Source organism: Thamnophis elegans, chromosome 1 (assembly GCF_009769535.1).
Source record: "Thamnophis elegans isolate rThaEle1 chromosome 1, rThaEle1.pri, whole genome shotgun sequence".
Classification (NCBI taxonomy): domain Eukaryota; kingdom Metazoa; phylum Chordata; class Lepidosauria; order Squamata; family Colubridae; genus Thamnophis; species Thamnophis elegans.
The window spans coordinates 47,857,240-47,883,905 of NC_045541.1; the positions used below are offsets into that span (position 1 = coordinate 47,857,240).

Sequence of the window (26,666 nt, forward strand, 5' to 3'; positions counted from 1 at the left end):
GTCTTCTAAAATGCCAGGTACATGGAAAACAAACTTGATGGTAAAAGCTAGTGCTTCATCTTCACTCACGACAGTTCCTCATTTAAGTGTAACAAAAAATGCTCTTATCAATCTTTAGAAATCAAGTTAAAGGGACGAGAAGTGGATGGCATCAAGGGAAGTGTCCTCAGGCACAGTGGACAGCATAGCATCAGGTTGCTTATTTCTAGTATAAAGATATTGTGCAGTAGTGATTAAGCTGGATGACATTCTACTGCTGTTCTTGGATTCTCACCCCAGTTTCATTTATAGAAGACAAACTGATTTAAATAAATAGCTTTCAGAATTAATCAAATTGAGTATCTTTATTACGGTCTTTGATAGGCCTTTACAATAAAAACAGTGCAATAAAAAGGACAATTTAACAGAGTAATTTGTTGTCCCAAAGATGCTTTTTCAAGAAGCAGCTGGACTTTCTGTTTTGTTTTATTTTTTCTTTGAAGACGTTTTGCTTCTCATCGAAGAAGCTTCAGCAATTTTGTTATTGGGGAAGAGAAAAATAATAAGAAAATAAAACAGCATACCTAATTAAAAGTTTTGTGTAGTCTTGTAACTTGGTGAAGGTATTTGGCCATGTGATATTTGAATGTAGCATCCCTTAAAAATAATTAACATTTAGCTGTGTGGCCCTTGTATATGGAAATGAGGGGGTGATCAGAGCATATCTCGGGACATCATAGAAAGGAGCTTTTAGAAATATTTCTAAACATTTACAGTGGGGTTTTAAGACTGCATTCTTACATTTTCTACTGCAATTGTTCAAGCTATCATTTAATACCATTTTTATAAACTTAGTTCATCTTACACCAATACATTGATTAAATTTAAAAATCAGGAGAATTGAAAAAACCCATTTAAGATAAATACAAAGCTTAACATTCTAGGAATAGATTATTCCAGGCACCACTGTGTATGTTCACTTTTCCTTTCAGACAATACTGATAGAGTTGTTCTCAGAAGGGTCTTGTAGTTTTCCAGAAGTTCTCTAAATGAAAGAGATTCATGGTATTCAAAGAAAGCATTGAGTTGAGGTGGTCCATTGTTTGTATGATCTTTAAAAAGCTTCTGTGACCTGAAGGCATTCTTGAAAATAAAGACACTGATGAAGGATAGTGCATTTACTTCCTTTAAAAATAATAATGTTTTATTTTAAGCTAAAGAGCCTGGTGAGCTAATGGCTTTGGTAGGTTTTATGAGTAGATTTGGGTTGCAGACATTCTGTTGTAGAAAATGGGGCTATATGCCTGAATTCTTTTTTTCCTAATAAAAATCAATTGACATTTTCTTCTTTCAATATGTAAACACAATGTTCTAAATTTAGTTTTAGTCATCATTTTCAATTTGCAAAAAATGCTTCAATTATAATTATGTATGAACAGTTATGTCCTACAAATAACATGTTGGGAAACCAGAGCTATTGTTTTAGGAAACAAAGGTCTGAAAATTTCCAAATGTAATAATTATCCATAATTAATAACAAATGAATTTTTGCTAGCCCAAATGACGCTTGGTTGATTTGTCAGGAAAATGAATGTGATGGAGGGAGTGAAGTTTTGAAACAGACCCTGTTTCCAAGTCCAACCGCAGTCATGAAAACTGCCTGGTGCAATTACATTCAGCCCAACCTATAAAGTTGCTGTTTTGATAACAGAAATGGAGATACCAAAGTAAACCACCTTCAGTAAAATGTGAGCTATAAATCTACCTAATCATAATCTCTCACATCCTTTTATTTAAAGTTGCTGCATTAAATTTAACCTTCTCACCAAACTAAAAAGAAAACCCACTTTTTCAGAAAAGTTTGTAGCCATTTGGCTATTAACATTCATCAAGTTACATTTGAAGGCCATCTACAAAGCCATAGTCATACTGTTGACAGTCTGCCCAAATTGTTCAAACTATCTATGAGACTTAACCAGAATTTGCTGCTGTTTCCAACAATAATAACAAAACACATTCTAATAATGAAAGGTAGTTTAGTTTAGTTTAGTTTAGTTTATTGGGATTTATATGCCGCCCTTTTCCCTGAGGGGACTCAGGGCGGCTTACAACCACAGGGGGGGGGAGGGGGGGTGCAAGGTCAAAAACAAAACAATATGTGAACAAAGAAAAAATAGTAAAACACAACTTTCATTCAACAATCAAACACTCGGGCGGGTGAATTGGAAGCCTATCCCCAGGCCTGCTGGGAGAGCCAGATCTTGAGGGCTGCGCGGAAGGTCTGGATAGTGGTGAGGGTACGGATCTCCATGGGGAGCTCGTTCCACAGGGTCGGAGCAGCAACAGAAAAGGCTCTCCTCCGTGTGGTCGCCAGTCGGCATTGACTGGCAGATGGGATTCGGAGGAGGCCCAGTCTGTGCGATCTAATTGGTCGATTTAGGGAAGTAATCGGCAGAAGGCGGTCTCTCAAGTACTCAGATCCACTACCATGGAGTGCTTTAAAGGTGGTCATCAGTACCCTGAAGCGCACCCGGAGACCAACAGGTAGCCAGTGCAGCTCGCGGAGGACAGGTGTAACGTGGGCGAACCGCGGTGCGCCCACTATCACTCGCGCGGCTGCATTCTGGACTAGCTGCAGTCGCCGGATGCACTTCAAGGGCAACCCCATGTAGAGCCCATTGCAGTATTCCAGTCTAGAGATCACAAGGGCTCGAGTGACTGTTGTGAGAGCCCCCCGGTCTAGGTAGGGCCGCAACTGGCGGACCAGGCGAACCTGGGCAAATGCCCCCCTGGTCACAGCTGACAGCTGGTGATCAAAAGTCAGCTGTGGGTCCAGGAGGACTCCTAAGTTGCGGACCCTATCTGAGGGGTATAAAATTTGACCCCCCAGCCTAAGCGTTGGTATATTAGCCAAATTCTTGGGGGGGAAGCACAACAGCCACTCGGTCTTGTCCGGGTTGAGTACCAGTTTGTTAGCACTCATCCAGTTCTTAACGGCCTCCAGACCCCGGTTCATCACGTCCACCGCTTCATTGAGTTGGCACGGGGCGGACAGATACAATTGCGTATCGTCCGCATATTGGTGGTATTTTATCCCGTGCCTCCGAATGATCTCGCCCAGCGGTTTCATGTATATGTTAAATAGTAGGGGGGATAAGACCGAACCCTGTGGCACCCCACACGTTAGGGGCCTCAGGGACGATCTCTGCCCCCCGACCAACACCGACTGCGACCTGTCCGAGAGGTAGGAGGAGAACCACCGCAAAACAGTGCCTCCCACTCCCACCTCTCGCAGTCGTCGCAGAAGGATACCATGGTCGATGGTATCGAAAGCCGCTGAGAGGTCAAGGAGAACCAGGATGGACGCATAGCCTCCATCTCTGGCCCTCCAGAGGTCATCGGTCAATGCGACCAAAGCGGTTTCTGTGCTGTAACCAGGTCTGAAGCCGGACTGGAAGGGGTCAAGATAGCTAGCTTCCTCCAAGGCCCGTTGGAGCTGAAAGGCCACCACCTTCTCGACAACCTTCCCGATAAAGGGAAGGTTGGAGACAGGACGAAAGTTGTTTAAAATGGCTGGATCTAACGATGGTTTCTTCAGGAGGGGTCTCACCACCGCCGTTTTAAGTACGGCGGGGAAGTGCCCCTCCCGAAGGGAGGCGGTGACAACCGCCTGGATCCAGCCATGTGTCACCTCCCTGCAGTTGGCAACCAGCCAGGAGGGACACGGGTCCAGAATACAAGTGGAGGCACTTACAGCTCGAATGGCCCTGTCCACATCCCCAGAGGCAACGTCCTGGAACTCAACCCAGAACTGGTATGGCAAGTGATCCTCCTGTGTCTCAGCTGGATCTACTGCGGTGGAGTCCAAGTCCGATCGAAACCGAGCTACTTTGTCCGCCAAGAATTGAGCATAATCCTCAGCCCTACCCTGCAAGGGGTCTCCCGCTTCCCTCCTATTGAGGAGGGAGCGGGTTATCCTAAACAGGGCGGCTGGGCGTGACTCGGCGGACGCAACCAAGGCTGAAATATATGATCTTTTTGCAGTTCTTAGTGCTCGGACATAGTCCTTGGTGCAGGTAGTTAAGAGTGCTCGGTTCGCCTCGGACCTATCGGACCTCCACTGGTGCTCTAGGCACCTCCTCCGGCGTTTCTTCTCCCGGAGCTCCTCGGTAAACCAGGGAGGTCTCCGGGATCCACTGACCCGGAGGGGCCGTAGTGGCGCAATCCGGTCTACTAACTACCATGTTTCCCTGAAAATAAGACAGGGTCTTGTTTTTTTGACCCCCCAAAATAAGCGCTTGGCCTTATTTTTGAAGATGTCTTATTATTTTTGAGGTGCAGGATACTGTGAGCATGGTCACCTCATGGCTGCTGCTGTGTTGCAATATTTTCAGGGCGGGCTTATTTTCGGGGGAGGAATTATTTTACCACATGCGCTCAAAAGCCCGATTGGGCTAATTATCCGGGAGGGCTTATTTTTGGGAAAACAGGGTACATTAACATATTTTGTTTTATTTTGTTCCTAATCTCCAACCAATAGGCAGTTATTCCAATCCCAGATTCTCTGGCATAACTGCTAAAGTCTTTTGTTTCCTTTGTGTCAGCATGCTCAGTTAAAATGAGGTGTTTGAGATGATTTGATTGCTCTCCTGTCTGTCTTCCAGGGCGTATATGTGGCATTTCATTTTCCAGTGTTTCCTTACAACCAAAGTCTGCATACAAATGATCCTCATTTAACAACCATTCATTCAAGCAGCCATTTGACCCTATTACATTGCTGGGCAACTGTTGCTTCAGCACTTGTGATTTGGTGCTTGGTGCCTGGTAGTGATTATGACATCATAGCATCCCATGATGTCATGATTGAAATTTGCAACCTTCCCTGCGGGCTTCTAGCAAGTAAAGTGAACAGGAAAACCAGCAGAAAATTATATGTCAATCATGCAAGGTCCTCATTTAACTAACCTGTATGATCTTCCTTAACAACAACAATTGCTAAATCCTGTTTTTTTTTCAACTTATGACCACATCGCTTAATGATAGATCTCCTGGTCCCAATTAGTGTGGTTAAGTGAGGACTATGTATAGTAAGGGTGGCCTGACAGAATGACCCCAATTATTCACATAACTTTCCATAATGGAGGGTAGACTTGAATCGGGACACCTTCAATCCCATTGCACCCCGTTCTCCATGTGCCGCCACCTCTGTTCTCCTCCTCTGGTTTCTCATGGCTCTATCCTAATTTGAGGAGTGAAATTGCATGCCCTCTTAGCTACTCCTGAGTGCTTCCAGAAACGCATATATCACTGGTCAAGAAACATACCCTTATTTTACCCTTGAGAAGCATACATTTCTATATATAGTTTCCCACCCTGCATATGCAATGATACTGCTGCATTTGTTGAATACTGAAGCTTGCATTGGAAAGAAAGAAGCATTGGATCATAAGGAAAGCAGCATGCATGTTATTTCTTGAGTGAAAATTTTATATATTCTAATTTTTATTAGTCTTCTGTTTATGTTAACATTATTTATTTGGAGAAATTGGGTAGCCCTTTTTTATACCATGTTTAAAATTAATTGATTACAGAAATCACAAGCAAGATGAATTATGAGTGTATAGTCAATAATATTGTAAAAGTTAATAGTATCTTTCAATGGATATTTAACAAATTCCTTCCTGTCCAAAAAGTCATGGACATTTTCTGTCTCCTGTCTAAAGCACTCAGCTCCTTTCCACTGCTGAGGGACTGAATGGGGATAAAAGAACTATGGTATATATTATTAATTTTCACTATATGCTGTAATTCAGAGCCCCAGGTATCTTACCATACTGGAACTGTTTTCAGATGTAACTGAACAAGCTGTAGGGCATGTTCTGTTATTAATAAATTGCTTCCCATCTTATGGTTGCCTTTAACACTACAAAGGATGCAGAAGATGAGATAAATTAAGTGCATTAGGTAAGGTGAAACCATGGAGAGTTTGCAATAAATTGCTTTTTAGTACTTTTAAAAACAGTAAAACAGTGTTAAGCTAGAAGTTGACTCGAAGTAGTTTATGATTAAGCAAAAACAAAAAGGATGACCTCCCATTCCCCCCCCCCCCCCAAAAAAAAATGATGGGTTATTGTGAAGGAAGTTACCGTTTCTGGCTGAATGACTTTAATTTCTCACCAGGTTATGGACAATAGCTTTTTATGTATTTTCCATTTCTTGGATCTGTTCTGAAGGTATATATGGTGATAGAATATGGTGCCTGAAGGCCACTTTCTGAATAGTTCACAATGTTGAACTTATAGGTGAATAAACTGTGGCTCAAGTTTCACATATAAATGAATAAACTCCATCACAGTTTCAAATGACCTACTAAGATACACACACTACTCTCTCTTTTCCTGACCAAGCATATTATTATGAAGAAGTGGATTGAACGGTAGCAATCATTTCCACTTTACTGCTTGGATCCTTGGGCAAGGATCTGAATGCTCTCATCTACCATGAAGCCCAAAGCACCAAAAGGACAGAATTTTTATAGTTCTATTAAGGCTAATGACATTGTCAAAAAGACCTGGGAGCATTAATGCCTCCTCCCCAATCCCCCAAAAATAATGTTGGAAGGTTACTATCTGCATAGGCTATAATAATATAAGGAAGATCTACCATGAATTTATGTCTGCCCTCTGCAAGTATTTTGAAGTTCTGTGATACGCTGTAGTATCTCTTGTGAATTCCATCTCAGTTGCGTGATTTATTTTATAGCATAAAATTAGAATTGTTCTGGGGCTAAGCAGCCTCCTTTTTCATAAAAATCTGAATTACTTTCAATTAGCAGTGAGCTCAATCCTGCTTAGCATTAATTAACCACGGTGCTAATTTGGATAAAATGTCATTCCAAGGTTTTAGGCTGCTTCAACCAAGAAATGGGAGAAGATGGCAGATCAGAATTGCCTTTGGCTTCATTATTATGGTTGGTCACATAGATGATCAGACTGGATTTGGCATTTTTATCAACCTATTGAGTCCTTCTCAAGGACCTGAGATAGACTAATGTTGTCATTTGATGATATTAAAGGTGTCATCGAAGGATGTAAGCTGTTCCAAGTTATATTTTGCAAGATGTTGTTTTTTCAATATCAATGGTCTTCAAGTGGTGCTCCAGATGTTTTAGGATTGCACCCAAAAACACCTATTACTTCTGGTATTATTTTTGCTTTCTTTTACCACAGTCATTCTGTTTGCAGATTTTTATATTTTGTGAGCTTCTTCAGTTCTTTCTCTTCTATATTGCCATATCCAGGAAATCCCAAGTCCACTACCCAGAGTTTTAAAAAAAAATCATTTTTATCTAGAACTATTAATTCTGGTTGTCATGTGGCAAGTGCATATCATTTGAATTCTTAAATCCCAGAGTACTTTAGTACTTTTTCATTTTCTATTACTTAGCCTATTTGGTATCTGGTGTTGCTTACAGGCAAAGGGTATTTATTCCAGATATTATTTAAATTTATAGCCTGCTTGACTCAGATAGTTGTTTAGAGGGTGCTTGATGCTTATTCTTGTCATAATGTCTCCTATTGATATTTTGGGGAAATGCTATTACTACTGCTTTTAAGTTTTTTCTCATTCATTATTCCCATTTTTATTCTCAGTTGCATGTGCTTAAACCTCCTCACCTCATAAGAGGAGGTTGTTCACTCCATTGATACTAGAGGATGAAACTCCTTCACCACTGTGTTCCTTGCCCTTCTCTCTCCTTGGGAATTTTTCACCCATGTCCAGATTCCAAGCAGTGCAGGATAAGAAAAGAAATATTTTCTGGGCACACAGTCGTGAGGCACGTTTTTGAGGTATTTTGATTGGCTTCATTATTGAGGGACTGAGATTTAGATTTAGATTTAGATAAGTTTATTTATAGGCCGCCCTTTTCCCTGAGGGGACTCAGGGCGGCTTACAACTTATGGGGAAGGGGAATACACACAATGACGTATAAAGACAATACATAATTAAAAATAGAAACAACATTCATCATTCGGGTGGGGGCGGATTATAATCTTTAACCCCAGGCCTGACGGGATAGCCAGATTTTAAGGGCTGTGCGGAAGGTCTGGAGGGTGGTGAGGGTACGAATCTCCACGGGGAGATCGTTCCAAAGGGTCGGAGCTACTACTGAAAAGGCTCTCCTTCGCGTAGTTGCCAGTCGACACTGACTGGCGGATGGAACTCGGAGGAGGCCTAATCTGTGAGATCTAATAGGTCGCGAGGAGGTAATTGGCAGGAGGCGGTCTCTCAAGTACCGAGATCCACTACCATGAAGGGCTTTGTAGGTGGTAAGTAGCACCTTGAAACGCACCCGGAGATCAACAGGTAGCCAGCGCAGCTCGCGGAGGATAGGTGTTATGTGGCGAACCGAGGTGCACCCACAATCACTCGCGCGGCCGCATTCTGGACTAGCTGAAGTCGCCGGATGCTCTTCAAGGGCAGCCCCATGTAGAGCACGTTGCAGTATTCCAGCCTAGAGGTCACAAGGGAACGAGTGACTGTTGTGAGAGCCTCCCGGTTCAGGTAGGGTCGCAACTGGCGCACCAGGCGACCCTGGGCAAATGCCCCCCTGGTCACAGCCGACAGATGGTGATCAAAGGTCAGCTGTGGGTCCAGGAGGACTCCCAAGTTGCGAACCCTGTCTGAGGGGTATAATACTTGGCCCCCCAGCCTGAGTGATGGAACACTAGCCAAATTATTGGGAGGGAAACACAACAGCCACTCGGTCTTTTCCGGGTTGAGTACAAGCTTGTTAGCCCTCATCCAGTCTCTAACGGCTTCAAGACCCCGGCTCATCACGTCCACCGCTTCATTGAGTTGGCACGGGGCGGAGAGATACAACTGGGTATCGTCCGCGTATTGGTGGTATCTTATCCCGTGCCTCCGAATGATCTCGCCCAGTGGTTTCATGTAGATGTTAAATAGTAGGGGGGACAGGACCGACCCCTGTGGCACCCCATATGTTAGGGGCCTAGGGGTCGATCTCTGCCCCCCAACCAACACCGACTGCGACCTGTCCAAGAGGTAGGAGGAGAACCACTGCAAAACAGTGCCTCCCACCCCCACCTCCCGCAGTCGTCGCAGAAGGATACCATGGTCGATGGTATCGAAAGCCGCCGAGAGGTCAAGGAGAACCAAGATGGAGGCATGGCCTCCATCCCTGGCTCTCCAGAGATCATCGGTCAATGCAACCAAAGCGGTTTCTGTGCTGTAACCAGGCCTGAAGCCGGACTGGAATGGGTCAAGGTAACTGGCTTCCTCCAAGGACCGCTGAAGCTGGGAGGCCACCACCTTCTCAACAACCTTCCCAACAAAGGGGAGGTTGGAGACTGGACGATAATTGTTAAGAACGTCTGGATCCAAAGATGGTTTCTTCAGGAGGGGTCTCACCACCGCTGCTTTAAGTGCGGAGGGGAAGAGCCCCTCCCGAAGGGAGGCGGTAACAACCGCCTGGATCCAGCCCCGTGTCACCTCTCCGCTGTTGGCAACCAGCCAGGAGGGACACGGGTCCAGTACACAAGTGGAGGCACTCACAGCTCTCATGGCCTTGTCCACGTCCCCGGGGGCAACATCCTGAAACTCAACCCAGCGATGGTCTGCCAAATTATCCTCCTGTGCCTCGGCTGGATCTGCAAAGGTGAAGTCCAAATCCGACCGAAACCGAGCAACTTTGTCCGCTAAGAACTGGACATAGTCTTCAGCCCTACCCTGCAAGGGGTCCCCCATATCCCTCCTATTTAGGAGGGAACGGGTTATCCTAAACAGGGCGGCTGGGCGAGACTCAGCGGACGCAACCAAGGTGGCAAGTTGTTAAGAGTGCTTGGTTCGATTCGGATTTATCGGACCTCCATAGGTGCTCTAGGTGTCTCCTCCGGCGCTTCCTCTCCCGGAGCTCCTCGGTAAACCAAGGAGGCCTCCGGGATCCGCCACCTCAGAGCGGCCGTAGTGGCGCAATCCAGTCAAGGGACTCCGATGCTGCCGAGTGCCAGGCAGCAACCAGAGTTTCCACCGGACTGTGGGCGAGAGTATCAGGAGAGGCGTGCTTGGAGTTTTTGAGTCAGTTATGAAATAATTCATCCTGGGTGATGTAAATTTTTATATTTAATGCAGGAAGTATAATTTAGACCTTACCTGTTCTGAACCCCCCCCCCCCCCCGTCCTCCATCCGTCCAGTAACGAATGCCGAGACAAGCTTAGCTGGAATGCCACAACACTTTATTAGCAGGACTATAAATCTTGGTGGCTGAAAGCCCAAACATGAACGAACAGATAAAGAACCTTGGCAGAACCAGACTCCGACAGATACAGATAACAGCTTCTCCAGCGTTAATAATTAAGTTGAATACTGCAAACAGCCTCCTCCCCCCAAAGTCTCTCCTTATATACTATCTTGAGAGGAGCCTAATTACAACCACCTGGGTCCAATTATCTTCTGCATCTGCGTAGTTGTTCTCTGCGTTTATTTGCCCGCTGTTGCCGGGCATCCAGGACCAACTCCCTTGTCTCCTCCCCACTGCTCCAAGGCCTGACGTCAGGGGCACACTCCCTTTGGCTTTCACCACTGCTCCATGCCTCAGGCACCTCCTGGCCAACCAGCCTCTCTGGTCCCTGCTCGGAGTTGGAACCCTGTCCAGGGTTCTCCACACCTTCCAGAGCTGAATCATAGGGCCCCTCGCTGTCGGAATCTGTTTGCAGCTCCAATGGCTCCTGCTGGGCCACAACATTACCTCAGGCTGTGAAATATCTTGGCCAATCCTGCAGAGCTGGCACAAGCCATGGGGTAGGAGGCAGTTTCCAGTACAATGCACTATTGAAACTGGCTTTTTGAAAGTACGAAGATTGACAGATAGAAATAGAACATGAGAGGAAAAAGTACAAGGGCAGAAATGCTTTTGCTTTATATAGTTTCTTCTAATGAAGGGCCAAAGACAGTGGAGACTCATACCTAGAAAAATTAATTTGAACTCCCTTCTCTGGTTACTCTAGAATTTGGGAAAGTGGTATGTAGCCCAACTATATTGAGTTAAGTACAAGTAGTCCTCACTTAATAGCTACCCAGTTTAGTGATTTTGAAGTTACAACAGCACTGGAAAAAGTAACTTTATGACTGATTGACAACTATCACACCAGCCCTGCAGTCATGTGATTAAGATTCCATCACTTTGCAACCAGTGAGTGTTTATGATGGATGGAGCATCCTGCTGCACATTGAACAACTGGTTTCCTAAAAGCAGAATAAATGGAGAGGACAGCAGTAAAATCATAACTTACCTTCATGTGATATTTCACTTAAACACAGTGCAAGTGAAGTCATTAGTCTATCACATTCATGTGATGCCTCACTTAGTGACTGTGTCACAGAATTGCCAGTCCCAATTGTGGTAATTAAGTGAGGACTACGTATAATGTTTTAGAAGAACTCTGTTAGATCAATTACAGGTAGTCCTCAACATACAATTATAATGAACTCTGATTACAGTTGTATGTCATAACTGTCACATGTCAAAATGGGTCAGTCACATGATAGACCTCAATTTAAGACCTTTGGGGGGCAGTCATTAACCCTGTGCTGCAGTATTAATAAACCAGTGGTTTGTTATGGACACAATTTTGCAAATAACCAAAAGTAAATGCTGTTTTTTTCAAAACTGGTCACATGACCGTTAGACACTGCATACAGTTGTAAATGTAGCTGTGTTGCTAAATTCTGAAGTTTGGTCATGTGACCCTGCACATGCATGAGGTTTGGTCATGTGACCCTGGAGAGGACTTGACCATTGGGGAGTGGGAGTCTACAGGTAATCTCCCCTAAAATCTCTCAGGATAGACCTAGTAAGTTATATAAAGGATTAAACACCGTTGGATCTCACTGTCTTTTTGGGCCTTTAGCTTAATATATATTATGACTAATTATCTAAGAGCATTTTAAAATAAAAGGAAATAGATTTTACAGGTTTAATAGATCCCCCTCCATAAGATAAAAAGGAATTCTATTGCATTCTGGAGTCTATTCATTGTTTATACCCAATATGAACATTTCTGTGTCTCATTTATTCCATGCAATGTTTAATATTTTAATCAGTGCTTTAATGTCATAGTCACCATTGTATGAACAAGATTACTTTTAATCAGCCCTAAGAGTTCTGCCTGGAGGGAATGGGGTATTTTTACCAAGTCAAAATATTTTCGGAGAAAACAAAATATTTGACAAGTTATTCCTTTTGTACATACATTATCCTCAGTTATTAGAAACATTTATCTGTAAAGTCAAACTTAACTTATTTATTTAGTATTAATGCTTTAAATGGCTGAAGTTAAACATTTCATATTTTGCACACCAATATTAATGCGCTTTGAATTTCATTAGAGAATATAACAGTATTAACTTTTTTCAAATATCTAAGATTGATATGAGTATCCTTGGCGAGGATTATTACCTCAGGTATGGGGCAAATATAATTGATACAAGAAAGAAGCATCAAACATTTAAAAAAGCAAAAATAAATATCAGAGACTTGGTACTTGAATATACCCTTTAAAACATAAATTGTTATTATGTAAGGATTTCGTCTTTTTGCCTATTTGATATACTTTTCAAGGACTATGTAATGTGCAGAAGAAGAATAAGATACTGAGCAAAATTAAGTGCAGAAACTAAGGGGGAAAGCAATAAGAAATCTAACTAAATCTAATTGTCACGAGGTGGATCTATAAATATTGACCTTTACTTCCCTTTATGGCTTAGGTCAATTAAACCTTTCACATAACACTTTTTAATAAGATATAGCAGGAATAAACAAGGTCATCAGCCACATGCAGCATTCTTTTCTAAGAATAGGTCTACAAAAGGGGGTCAGGTTTTGGAATTTGTGGGACAGTTTGCCACAAGGGCAACCAAAACCTTATTATTCCCCAAGGATGCTTATTTTCCTCTCTGCACACCCCAACATGTAGTGCACTGACCCATTCTACTATTCTGTGTAAACAAGTGAATCAAAATATCCAAATTGGTAAGATTTTCAAAGCAGGACTCTTCATTGTGGAGATATTGAACAGTTTCTTCACATGAAGAACTCTGTAAACCAAATGAGACTGTCACCTTAAACCCTCATTAGAAGTTTAATGGAACAAAGGCACCATCTTCCGAGAACAGTTACTAATGATTAAAAACAATGACAGTCAAAACTCATCAACTTTCAGGAAGGTTGCTATGTGAGGACAACACTGTAGTTCTTGCATTCTTTTCATATGCCCGAACTAATCTAATCACACTGCAGATTTTGCAGTTCAGAGAACCAGGGGGGATGACACACTTGAAAATAGAATATAGATTAAAAGACAAAGGGAAACAGTATGTGGTGGAAATAATAGGCAATGTATGCATCAGATAGAGATACCTTTATCAAACAAAGTGCTTTTAAATAAATGGGCTTTCAGAGTTCTATGAGAACAGGAAAAGTTATGGAAGTTGAAAAGGAAGATAAATGGGCCCATTTATAAGGTTGTTATCAGAAATGAGCTGAGAAGCCTTTATCAGTTACACACAAGGGTATTCAATCATGTCTTTATGAACAAACAATAACATTGAAGAGAAAAGTCATAAATCATATGTGTTGCTATGAAAAAGATAATTATTAAGTGGTAATTATCTATTGATACGCATTGATGAATATAACAAATAGTTAGACTTAGCCATGACCAGATAACAAATAATCAGAATATGAACCTGCTATATAGCAAGGATTTTTGACTTTTCTGTGTTAAGACTTTAGGACTAGATTCATGCAGGTATTGGCCACAAAATGCAAGTGCAATGCTTATGGTACAGTTAAACTTTCCACACATGGAGAACATATAAATATTTATTTTGTTTTTATTTGTTTTGGTGGTATTTATATTTTGGCAAAAAAAATATTTGAGAATCATTGTGCCATTGGAGCTTTTTGTTGAGGAAAAGGTTTTCTAACAACATCTAAAGGAATCAGCTTTATATATTTGATGAAACATGTTACTTTTTAGCTATCAGGCATATTGACAAATATATATATTTGTCCAAGAGTCCTGAAATATCTTCTCTGTTGTGGACTATACCAAAAGTAATAGAAAGAATTTATTACATGCCCTAAGAAATTTATTGACAACAAAGAATGGAATGTAGCAGAATGTTGTCAGCTGTACTTGCATGTGGTAAAATACTGTGTGGTTTATTGGGCTTTGTTAAAGAATAACGAAAGTTCCACATATTACAAATGGAATAAGATTTGAGTGGTAGCTGCTTTGTGAGATTTAATTAAATCTCTATATCTATTTACCTTTTATCACCATTTTATAACAAAACTGACTTCATAAGATTTTGTAACAAAACTGTTCTGACTCAGCTCCCCAAACTCAATAAACCCTCTGTAGTTAATGCAAAGATTCCTTTATTAGGAGCCCCAGCAAAAAGTTTTTCTCTCACCGCAGGGTAACAAATCCAGCTGTCCGGGAGATGAATAGTTGTCTGCCACATCTATTCATCTCTTCCCCCTGCCTTTTATCCCCAGAGCTAGGGTAAGGCTGAGAGCCGAGGTGGCGCAGTGGTTAAGTGTGCTGTACTGCAGCCACTTCAGCTGACTGTTATCTGAAGTTCGGCTGTTCAAATCTCACCGGCTCAGGGTTGACTCAGCCTTCCATCCTTCGGAGGTGGGTAAAATGAGGACCCAGACTGTGGGGGCGATATGCTGACTCTGTAAACCGCTTAGAGAGAGCTGAAAGCACTATGAAGCGGTATATAAGTCTAACTGCTATTGCTATTGCTAGCAGTGGTGGTTCTTCCTTCCCCAGGATCGGCCCATGGATTTCCACTGCTTTCCTGTCCTCTGCATTTGCGCATTTGCGCATCAGGCACTGGATCCAGTTGTTCCTCCTTTTCCTCATCAGCCACCTCCCGACCTGGAGGTGGTTGACCCTCCATCTGAGGGCTGACAGACAGCCCAGGTCCACTTCTGTCTCTGTCTTTGCCAGCTCCATTCCTTCTTCACCCTTGGAGTTCTCAGGTTGTCTCAATGCTGACCCTGACTCCCATGCCTCCTCTTCCTCTGATTTAGCTTCTGACAGGCCACAACAATAACTGACTTTCATTAGTGAATGTCCCTCTCTGAGAAAAGATTGGTGGTTCAAAAATGTGAAGTATAAATCAATAAAAAATAAATGGGTAAAAGAAAGGGGAAATAATAAGTATTATATGTATTCAGTTTTCAAAAATAGGATATCCAAATTCCAATGGGATAATTTGCAGGTAAAAAATTGTATTAATAAACATAAGGTTGCAATATAGGGCAAAATTCACTTAACAATTGTCTTGCTTAGCAATGGAAATTTTGGGTCCAATTCTCATAAGTCAAGGACTACGTGGGATAGTTTTGAAGACTGTTAATATCTCATGCTAGATTGTAAATTCAGAATAGTAATTGATGGTGCAGAATTGCTGGTGGCCATCATCTTAGGCTTCTTCTGGTAAATCGTAGCTCAATTCATAATAATTATGTTCATTGTTTGGATGAATGGATGGACCCAGATAATTTCAGAAACTTGGTGTGAAAAAGGAAGTAATGTCATTCTCACAGAAATATGCTTTTTGAAAATTTGGTCCTGCATTAGCTGTGATGCCCACAAGAAAGAGGGAATATGAGTACAATAATCCTTGGGAACAAGCTGAAGATGAACACTTGGTCTGTGAATGTCTTTAAATGAGTTTATGCTACAGGAATAAGTATGGGGTTCTGCTTGTGTATTCCCACCTACTGTAGCTTTATGGAAAGGTCTTCTCCTGGACTGCATTATCAGTCTGGTTTTGCAGTTTTCCTAGCTTTCAGTGTTGAGGGCCTGGGAGTTCATGAATTCAGTGATAACCATGATTTTGTCTCAGGTAATCTCTTGTCACTTTCACTCAAGCGATCATACATTAGACTTGAACTTTACCTTTACAGATTAATACCGGTCTGAAAATGTGATCTGAATATGGAAGTTATTGTAATTTGTCCTTCCTGATTTGCTTATAGTTAGTTTGGACTTGTGCAGGGTGAGTGGGCTATTCCTGTGGTCTATCTCATTGATTCTTGCAAGCACCATATTGATACTGTTGGGTTTCAAAAGCACTTAGGCATTTTTCCAGAAATGGGAGACAGTTGCATCAAATGCCCAGTGCACCTTTGGAAGAGATAGACTAAGCATTTGGCAAAACAGCTTCCAAATGATTTCAGTCTGGGAATCAAGCACTACTTTGTATGGGATTCACTTTAGCTTGTGGTTTTTGAGAAAGTGGATGAAAGTCTAAGTAGTAAGATAATAATTATTGAGAGAGTTGGATTGCTGTTGCACTTGGGCCTGTGGGAAACCAATCGGTGTTTTCTTTTCTCTATGATTATTCCAGCAAGTTTACATGAGCTGGAAATGAGGACTATTTAGCTGTTGGTATATGATGTGTCTGCCTGTTGCCAAGGGAGAGCTATTATTTATTAGTGCTGGAAGCTCAGTACTAGCCACTGTAGCATTGGGGTTCAATTCAATGTAGTTTTGACCATGGAAAACTGGTAGGATTTTTCTGCAAGGACATCTGCTTTAAATGAAATTTGTCTGCCTGGTTTGCACATTCCTGTAGCCACAGAAACTTTAGAACTATTTAAACTTATTCTAATGAATAAAATGACCCTAAAATGAGCAAGTTGTTTTGTTAAATATGTAGATTTAGATAAACAATACTGGTAATCATGAATAAAATACTAAATATTTTTGGTATATAATATTCTATTTATGTTCCAGCCCAGTCACGTTGATATCTAAAATGCTTTTAGATTACCTGATAAAACAAGGCAATGGTTTCAAAATCAAATTACACAAAAGAAATAAAGTAAACCTTGTTGAGTTTCATGTCACATTCTAATAAGTAACAATGTAATTCCATTTATTATTACCCAAACTAACAGATGAGATTATCAGATTTCAATCCAATCCACAACATAGGAAGGTAACCTGTATTAAAAGAAAATGTGGTCCAAAAATATAAACTTGTATTTTCAATGGGGTTTTTTCCCCATCTGCAGCCAAATATATTTGGAGATATTCAGATATACTGCATATTCAATATATCCACAGATAATATATTATCCAATGTTTGATGTTCTTTTATAAACCAGATTGCATGAGATGTACAGTCAAAGCTAATATAGTTTGAAGTCTTCCAGCAAAGTCACTGTCAATATTTTTCAAAGAAATTGGGTGAAGAAAAATATTACAAAGAAATTAAGTGATCTTTTGCACACTCTGCAGGATCTTTATCCACCTTCAAAATGACAAATATAAAACCATTGATAAGGGGTAAGAGGAAAACTTTGTAGAGAAAGGCATCTTTATTAATCTAGGAGATTTTCCCTCAAATTCTTTTCCTTCAAGTTGAAGAAAAAAAATCAAAATGTATATTAAAAGTAGAATTCAGATTCAAAAGATGTTCAATATTAAGTACATGAACATGGTTAATCTCCAAGTGGCAGCATCAAAACATTATAATTCCAGTAGAAGTTGTTTTATAAAATTGTTCAAAAATGTCTTTATCTTAACTTTCCAAAATTTTAAGATGGTGCAAAAAAGGTAATGTTAGTACTTCATTAATGGAACTGCGATATTTATGTGATAGTTGTGTAGCCCGGGGGGGGGGGGAGAGGAAAAATTCGCACATTTGAACCCATTATGACTCTTGATTACTGTCCCTGCAGTTTTCTTGGCAAGATTTTGGATGTGGTCTTCTGTTTCCTATGGTGCAGTGAATGACTAGCCTAAGGTCACTCAACCAGTTTCGTGCCTGGCAGGACTTAGAATTCACAACTACCAGTTTCTAGCCTAATGGTATGGATTCCATGGCAATGCACAGCTTTATAGGCATGCTCTAAACCAAATTTCCTACTTCTGACCCAAACAGTTGCGTGTTCTTTCTTTTGTTTCTTTCCATATAGCACAATCAAGAGCCTCATGCAATTTCTCAGTTTGCAGGATGTTTGTATAAATAAAACATTTCCTCAAAATCCTCTTTGTCTGATCAACCACCAAACCAAAAAGAAGAGCAACAGCAAAAAATAACAGTGATCTTTAGTGGAACCATAGTAATTAATAAGGTTGATACATAGAACAATTTATCAACATCTTTTGAATCCATTTGTGCTACAAATTTGGAAAATTTATTAACCAAAATTACTATCTGAGGTTACCACTCAGTATATTTGCCCTACCCATATCCTAGAAAATTCTTTTCCTGTGGCAAAATGTGTTTAAACAAAACAAAAAGTAGCTTTGGGTGTTAAGTCAACAAGTTTATTTAAAATTCTTCTCTTCTTGGAAGGACATCTAAGAACTTTAATAACCAGGAAATCACCACAGATGACCGAAATATAAATGTGTATAGAAAAGCCAGCATTTCTAGAGGTCAAGGATAAAATAAAAATCTTTTTATTTGACTGTAGCTTACAAAAATATATAAATGCATTTTTAAAACAATAAATAGATTTTTTAAAATACTTCAAAAACTGCATTAGACAGAAACTCAGTAAAGGACTTTTAAAAAGGCGGGAGGGGATAAAGGGAAAAAGTGCAAGAAGAGGAAAGAAACTGAAAGTACATTGATTCCTGCTTAGGCTGTAGTACAAACTTCAACCCTTCCAAATGACCCGTTTCAGAAGCCGATCGATCCTGAATTTAACTTTCTGCAAATACAGGAGTGTTCCTCCCCTCCGTCTTGCACAGAAGATTCAATCTAACCTTTTGGAGGAGGGGGGAAGTGGATGGGAAGGAGAAACATTATTTTTATCTGCATAAAAGATAAAGGTAAAGGTTCCTCTCACATATATGTGTTAGTCGTTCCCGACTCTAGGAGCAGTGCTCATCTCCATTTCAACGCTGAAAAGCCAGCGCTGTCTGAAGACATCTCCATGGTTATGTGGCCGGCATGACTAAATGCCAGAGGTACACGGAACGCTGTTACCTTCCCACTAAAGTTGTCCCTATTTTTCTACTTGCATTTTTTATGTGCTTTCGAACTGCTAGGTTGGCGGAACAAGTAACGGGAGCTCACTCCGTTAGGCTAGGGATTCAAACTGCTGACCTGCCGACCTTTCTAATCAACCAGCTCAGCATCTTAGGTACTGAGCCACCACATCCCTTATTTTGTCTGCATATCACCCCATAAAAACATTTTAAAATAATGCAAAGAGAAGGATTGATAAAGGTACCCCTCCCAACTCAGATGATTATAGATCTGAGCAATTATTTTACCAGTGCAGCTGCAGCAAAGTCATGTTTACTGTCACTCTGATCAGAGGCCGTTCTTCTTTTTGAGTAGTTTTAACAGTTCCCCTCGCTTGTGCAAGCTGTATCCATCCTCCAGGGAAGTCTGGGCCTGTATAAATTATAGCAATCCGAAAAGGTGATATTTCTAACCAGGAATTGGAAGCTTCCATCAATTTCATCCAGGAATTTGAACCAGCAGAGCAAGATGCTACAAATACAGTTATAGGTTCTGTCCCCCACAGATATAAATGCTGATACCAATTAGTGCAGAAAAAAAATCCTGAAAATCTATAATCATTCCTGTGTGCACTCTATTATTATTTCTTTAAAAAAATAATTGTATTACATTTTTTAAAATTACAATTTACTTTTTTAATAACATTTCTACACAAATTGAGTAGCTGAGTATGTCAGTATCGCATAAAATATGAAATACTTTACAATTGCAATATATTTTAGTATATAATTAAAATGAATATACATTTATTATATAATACAAGCCGTATAAAGATTAAAAATAAGACAAGGGAAAAAACCTATTTTAAATAATCCTTGACTTACAATCATTCATTTGGTGACTGTTCAAAGTTACAACAGCACTATAAAAAGTGACTTATGACCACTATATCACCATGGTCACATGATCAAAATTCAGGCCTTAGCAACTGGCATATATTTATGGCAGTTGCACTTCCCCAGGGTCATGTAATCACCCTTTGTAACCTCAGCTGGCTTTCAAGAAGCAAAATCAATGGAGGAAGCCAGATTCACTTAACAATTGTAGTGATTTGCTTAATAACGATGGCAAAAAAGGTGATCAAATGGGACACAACTCTCTTAACAAGAGATTTGCTTAGCTATCAAAATGTTGGGCTCAATTGTGGGTGTAAGTCGAGGACTACCTGTATGAAGAGACTAGGAAAAAAGATAACCCACTCAGAAAACAACTGTGTAATAACAAGTTACCATAACACAGCAATGTCCCCATATGTTAGTTTTGCCAGTTGCTTTGTACCATAATTATTCTCTCAAGATACCTATCTGAGTTCCCTGGCTTTCGTCTTCTTTTTCATGTTGTTTTATTTTACTTAATTTTGATGCCATTTGATTACTTTTATTTGTTTTATAACTTGGGCTGTTGATAGTCTTCCAATTTACGTGACTTTTGGATCAGGCATAAGGCCTCCAAGGCCACATTCTGCAGCCTTGTAAAAGCAAACTTCCTTCGTCGGGTAATTGTGGACATTGTTTATCCCTTAGGAAAGGTCACTCAGTGGGATCTTGTAAGTTTTGTCAAGTGGTAGCAAAATAGATTCTGTGCAATCCTGTCTCTAACCTATAAGCTAATCCTGCTATGGGGGGGTGGACTCTTAGGGCAGCCAATTCTATTATAGCACTTTGTTTTTATCCAAAATTTTCACTGTGTCTCACAAGTTACCAGGTACCTCATATGTCCTACCTCAAAAATATTTTATATATCCTCCTGCCAATAATTTTCCCTTTGCTGTCCAGAGTCATGATTGTAAGATGGGTGGCTGTATAAATTGATATAATAAATCAATCCAGAGGCATCTGCAATTTTACCTTCAGGATCAAGAAAATAATTCAATGTATGTATAAAACCTTCTAAAAAACTCACTCCTTCTAATCAGAGCAAAAAGGAAAGGAAGAGGAGGTAAGTCTTTTCACATGGCCCTATAATTGCAGATTTTCAACCTGCTGCTTTGATTCTACTGGTGTATCAAAGCCAGATTTACCAGTTTAGAAAATCCATACCCCTTCAGACCCAAAATGCATTTTTAACAAAAAAAACACATGATAGATCTCAGCTGAGTTCTCATTCTGCATGTCATCTTTCTATATCATAGGAGTGTCAAATTGGCAACATGTGGGCCGGATGCATCATGCATAGGCCACTCCCATTGAGGCACCACAAGGGCAAAAAAAGTTGCAATACATCAAGTGACACGATCAAGTTTAAAACTGCAATATCAGATATAGGAGGGAACATTCCCCCCCCCCCATTATCTTGAGATTTCAGGAGAAAAGCCAATCATGTTGTCCTCTGAAAATTCCCTTTCTGCTGTCTTGTGCTCTTGTGTTGCTTTAGTATTCATTGGTCTCTTCTAGGATGGGCATTGGATTTTGACCATTCTCCTCCTGCTATCCATATTCCTAATCAACCCCATAGATTTTCTAAAGCATTATAATGCTAACCACCACTGCTTCCTCAGGCCCTCATTCACATATTCTCCTCACCTTTCATTCAAGCACTGTGGCTAACCACCCAATTGCAATCATTGTTCCTGACATGAGAATCCTCTCATTACTGGGCGGCTCACTTTTTTGCACACTCCACATCTTTCACTTTCTTCTTTGGAATAACCATCACATGCCAGCTCTAATCTTCCATGGCTTGTTATCAAAAGATTGCCTTCTTCTCTTCTCAAAGTTAGACTTTCTATTGTGGTTCTTTCTCAAACCTTTTCACTTATCCTCAATGACAAAGTTCTGTCTGGTTCCCCGTTATGCTGAATTCAGTCAGATGTGTCCAAAAGTAAAACTTTGTTGTCTCTTCTTCCATTTAGCTATTCTGTCACCTGCTACTCAGATCAGAAACTAAATAACGCTTTTCTTCAGAAAGGGCTTTTATTCTACAAAAGTCTCCTTCTCAGAAGGCAATTTTAGCAGACTATTCAAGAAAACAATGTTTAAGCCCTCTGCAATAGCTTGAATATCCTTCTAATCACCAGTGGATGGTATTTTCATTATTTTATGTTTCTGTAAAATGTTTTCAAAGGGCTACTATGTTCTCTAATACCTATGTGAAGCCTTTGTCTTTCTTGTCCTACACTGGTTTGCCTGTAGGTTGCCAGGTGCAGTAAATTCCTTCATAGCTTCATATGCATGTAGTCCTCGACTTAGAAGTTTATTTAGTGACCATTCAAAGTTACAACAGCACTGAAATAAGTGACTTATGACTTTTTTCACACTTATGACCGTTTCAGGATCCCCATGGTTGTGTGTCAAAATTCAGATGCTTGGCAACTCATATTTATGGTGATTGCAATGTCCCAGGGTCATGTGATCCCTTTTACAAACTTCTGATCAGCAAAATCAATGGGAAAGTCAGATTCACTTAATACCTCTGTTACTAACTTAACAACTGTAGTGATTCACTTAACAACTGTGTCAAGAAAGGTCGTAAAATGGGTCAAAATTCACTTAATTAATGTTTAACTTAGCAACAGAAATTTTGGGCTCAATTATGGTGGTAAGTTGTATTACAACACCCTTACTCTTTGTTACGGTCCACCATATAAGTTCAACTATGGTGGGTCAAAATATCAGTTTTTTTCTATCAATACCTGCCTTGTAATACAGCATAAAACTTGATGCATTAATGTTTCTGGCCCAGCTGTCATTTTGGAAGACCCTCAAAATCTGTCTCTTTTGGCAGGCCTTTTGCTGGGGTGTTTTGGGGTGGAGTATTATGCAGATGAAAGATTTGTCTGTCTATTTTGATACTGTTTCATCGTTTTAGTTTTAGTTTATTGTTTTGCTGATTTTTAAAGCCACTTTGAGTGCCACTTTGAATCACTTTGTGATTGTTTATTTCTTATTTAGGAACCAAATCAATAAATGAGAAATAAATAAATACTTTATGATGCATATATTCGTAATATAAGTTATTTTAGCTCAGCAGGCAGGGGAATAAAGTTTTTGCTTAACATTGAAATCTGATTTTTTTTTAAAATTATTAACAGATATCCTTCACTCAGATATCACTACCATTTCTCTGAAGGCATGACTGCATTCCATTTAGGAATGAAAATGCCTTCTATTTCCCAACCCTTCCACACAGAGTAGGAAACTACACCTTTCCTTCAGTGTTCAAAGAGCACCCTCTTTCTCTTTGCAGCAGAATACAGCGGAGGTGGGTTGGTATCGGTTCAGCCCACATCAGGCAAACTGGTAATTGCGGTGGTGGGAGGCTCCGCCCACCCACCTGGACACTTCTGCGCATGCACAGAAGCATCACATAAGCGTGTGCAAGAATGTGCCTGGACTGGTAGTAAAAAAATTAGCAACCCACCACTGGACTATAGTGCTTCTCAATGGACTCAGCTGAGTCTTTCTCCTCAACATTTTTTTCCAATTAGACATAAGTCACCTAAGCAAATATGCCCTCCAAATCTAGATAAGATTTTCATTTTTATCCAAAGTTGTTGCCTGGGTCTTCGTTCTCTGAAAAATGGAGGAAGAGCCTTTTCTTTAGTTATCATAGAAGAACAGTACAAAAAATGGTTTGCTTATCTGTAACTTGTGAACATCTGTGAATTTACACAAACTGCTGTCCTAACTCCACAAGGAGCTGGCTGACCTCAGTATTTCTCTAGATTCGTTGTATCTGTCTCAGTAATTGAAAGGATTCAGTGGGAACCATATGAGTCAAATGGATTATGTAAGAGGGGTGGGATTCCCATCAAGAAATTCCTTAAGCTTTAGAATATTTTCAGTAGAACCTGAATAAGAACACACTTTGAGGCAAAGAACCATTTTTATGTGCAAAATTTTGTGGTCTATATGTTTTCTACCAGAACAGGGTCAACTGAAGCAAATTAACAATTGGATTGGCCCATTCAAGAATGCAGCTGGAGAATGCAATATATTAAAGATTAACTGATTTAGATTTCAAATTCTTAATATTGCAAATATTGTATTTGCATATAAGTACCCTTGGTATTCCTAGTACATTTTTAAATCAAACGTACTGTCATGTCAGGTAAAACATTTTTGTTTTTCTAGCTTTAAAATGGTAGGTACTTATTTGCTGATCAGCAGTGAATCATGGATTAAATAGGAGATAATGAAATTCTTACATATTACAAAAGATATATCGGTGACAAAAGAGTGTCAACACAAGTGAATGTTTTCTACATTTTTGCTGGAACACATATTTTTGAAAATATTTAATTCCCTGAATATAACAAATGCATTTTTTATGTTTCATCCATGTTTAATTTCCTCCCCAATAAAGAGAGCACGATCAGTGCAAGTTTTACTTAAAAGGAAAGAATTGTTTTAAATTAACTATGAAGGTTGCTTCCAGAAATCCCCAAAGCAAATTGTCTGAGAAACTGAAGCATACAGTGTTAGTGTTTGATAGCCATATTATTTATGTATCCAGCCCAAAGCTGAATTTCTATCAGATCATATGAAAGAAGAGATTTTGAGGTCATATGACAACTGGGTGCAGAATATAAGTAATTCACTTTGTGTATGTTTCTATAAGTGTGTGTATTAAAGGAGAGTTCATTTTATAATCACCAGAACTTTTGAAGTAAACCTTTCACACATACGTTTAATAACAGTGTACCCAGCTTTATACGGCAATAGACTAGTTACAGCGAAGAGATTTTTCTAATCTTTTCTTCCATGTAATGTAGAACATTCTGCTGCGTGCCCCTATGAGCTTTTCACAGTTTAGGTTTGTTTTTTTTACAGAAATACTGAAGAATTTCTAAAATGTATTACAAACCATGAATTCTCTTGAAAATCAAACAATACTCTGACAATTGTGTCTGATTCAAATATTAAATCTTTAAAGAAATGTGACACAACACATTTCCACCTCCCCATTTTCAGGCCTTATAGGGGTTGGAGGCATATTTTAAGAGTAATGCCTTTTTATTTAAGCTTTATTTTTTTTCCTGTTAAAACATAATAAGTACTAATGAGCTGAATGTCCTAGCATTCATAGTCGCCATGTGAATGCTTGACACCCCTTCAATTATACGAATTGCTAATAAACAGTGGAGAGCATATTTGTTCATATTAGACTAAATCAGTTCTTGTTCTGTGTCGCAGGGATCCTGTATCGCAAGTCCTGTGCCTCCTCTGCAGCTTGTCTCATGACCTCTGCCGGATACCAGACTTTCTGTACTCCAGGAAAGATAAACTCTGTTTGTATAAGCTGTTGCAACACTCCACTTTGTAATGGGCCCAGGCCAAAGAAGCGAGGAAACACTGGGACCATGCCTAGGGCTGGAGTATTAACAACCATGTTGCTGTCTAGTTTGCCATTTCTATCACATTGCTAAACTCTAAGGGAAGATTTCCTTTGTCACCATCATTCTTCCTATGTCCCTTCTCTCAAAGGCATAGCTGATTTCCATTGTGATGTTGTTGTTTGCTTTCCCAAAAGAAGAGTTTTATCTGAAAGAAGTCTCAACAACTTCATTACTTGCAGAATAGATTTAGTTGTCTAATTTTTTCAGTGTGCACTTTAAAACAAAACAAAACAAAGAAAAAAAATCAACAGTCGTCCATACAAAAGCACTATCATTCATGTTATTGGAAAGTCATCTATTGTACTTGAACTTGGAAGGTACAAGTTGTTGGCTATAAAGTCTTTCTTTTGTTTTCCTTTATTGCTGCTTCTTTCAGCCTATTGTGTATCCTGTAACGTTTCTTCATGTTCGCAAACGCCATTTTGGTTAAGAGGACTTGGATCTATGCTAGTCTCCAGAGGCATTGTTATCACATTGAGCTCCAGTGACTCGGGACTCTGTTTTGGTAAACTGGAGTTAATTTCAGCCTCATCCTGAAGAATATTTGAGGGAACTTTCTGTGCTGCTTTGGTGGAAGACTTTCTCCTGGATGACATGAAGATCAATGGGCGTTTGGAATGGTTGACACTGGCTACAGAGTTTAAACTAGTTGCCAAGTACTTCTGTTTGTTGGCATGTTCTATGGACAGGCGACATCGGAGGACTTGAAGAAAGACCTTCCGGAATTGTTGGGAGGAAATGTTGTACAAGAGAGGATTCACCACAGAGCTAAGGTAAAAGAAAATATCTGCTATGGGGATGAGAATGATATATGCCTGGAAATAAGAGACTGTCCAGTCTTGCTTGGGCCTGGCAGCCATCATGATCCTTCGAACTTGATTCGGTAGCCAGCATATTGCTAGTGTTGCAACAATCAAACCTGCAAGGAAGGAGAAGAAAGAAAAAGAACTTGTGAAACCAAATCATAAAATATTTAGTGTCAGTGCTCCACTTATCGGCTAGGAAATGATACCAATTTTTCAGTGTTTTGCTTGACAGCATCTTCCTCCAGTAGCAAAACATATTCTGAGAGAGACAGGAGGGGAAAAGGCAAGCCATGGGTTTCAAGGTCATTGGAGTCTGTATTCCAATAAGTATTGTGTAACATGTAAGGTAGCATTTCTTTTGATCCTTGACATCGGTTAAGTTCAAATGCTTTATTTCATTTGTACTGCATTCTTGAAATATTATTGATGCTCTGTTGCCCATTCCTCCTCC

At 40.1% G+C, this 26,666-nt stretch overlaps 2 protein-coding genes across 2 annotated transcripts in view; one reads left to right on the top strand and one right to left on the bottom strand.

Annotated features, from left to right (window-relative positions):
* Positions 1-25,460, top strand: part of LYPD1 (LY6/PLAUR domain containing 1) — a 40,064-nt gene extending 14,604 nt beyond the window's left edge. Inside the window, exon 3 of the mRNA XM_032217156.1 lies at positions 25,207-25,460. Within this exon, the coding sequence (XP_032073047.1) occupies positions 25,207-25,439 (233 nt within the window). The 3' untranslated portion in view covers positions 25,440-25,460. The remainder of the gene's footprint in view (positions 1-25,206) is intronic.
* A 60-nt stretch (positions 25,461-25,520) lies between these two features.
* Positions 25,521-26,666, bottom strand: part of GPR39 (G protein-coupled receptor 39) — a 175,772-nt gene continuing 174,626 nt past the window's right edge. Inside the window, exon 3 of the mRNA XM_032217146.1 lies at positions 25,521-26,328. Within this exon, the coding sequence (XP_032073037.1) occupies positions 25,787-26,328 (542 nt within the window). The 3' untranslated portion in view covers positions 25,521-25,786. The remainder of the gene's footprint in view (positions 26,329-26,666) is intronic.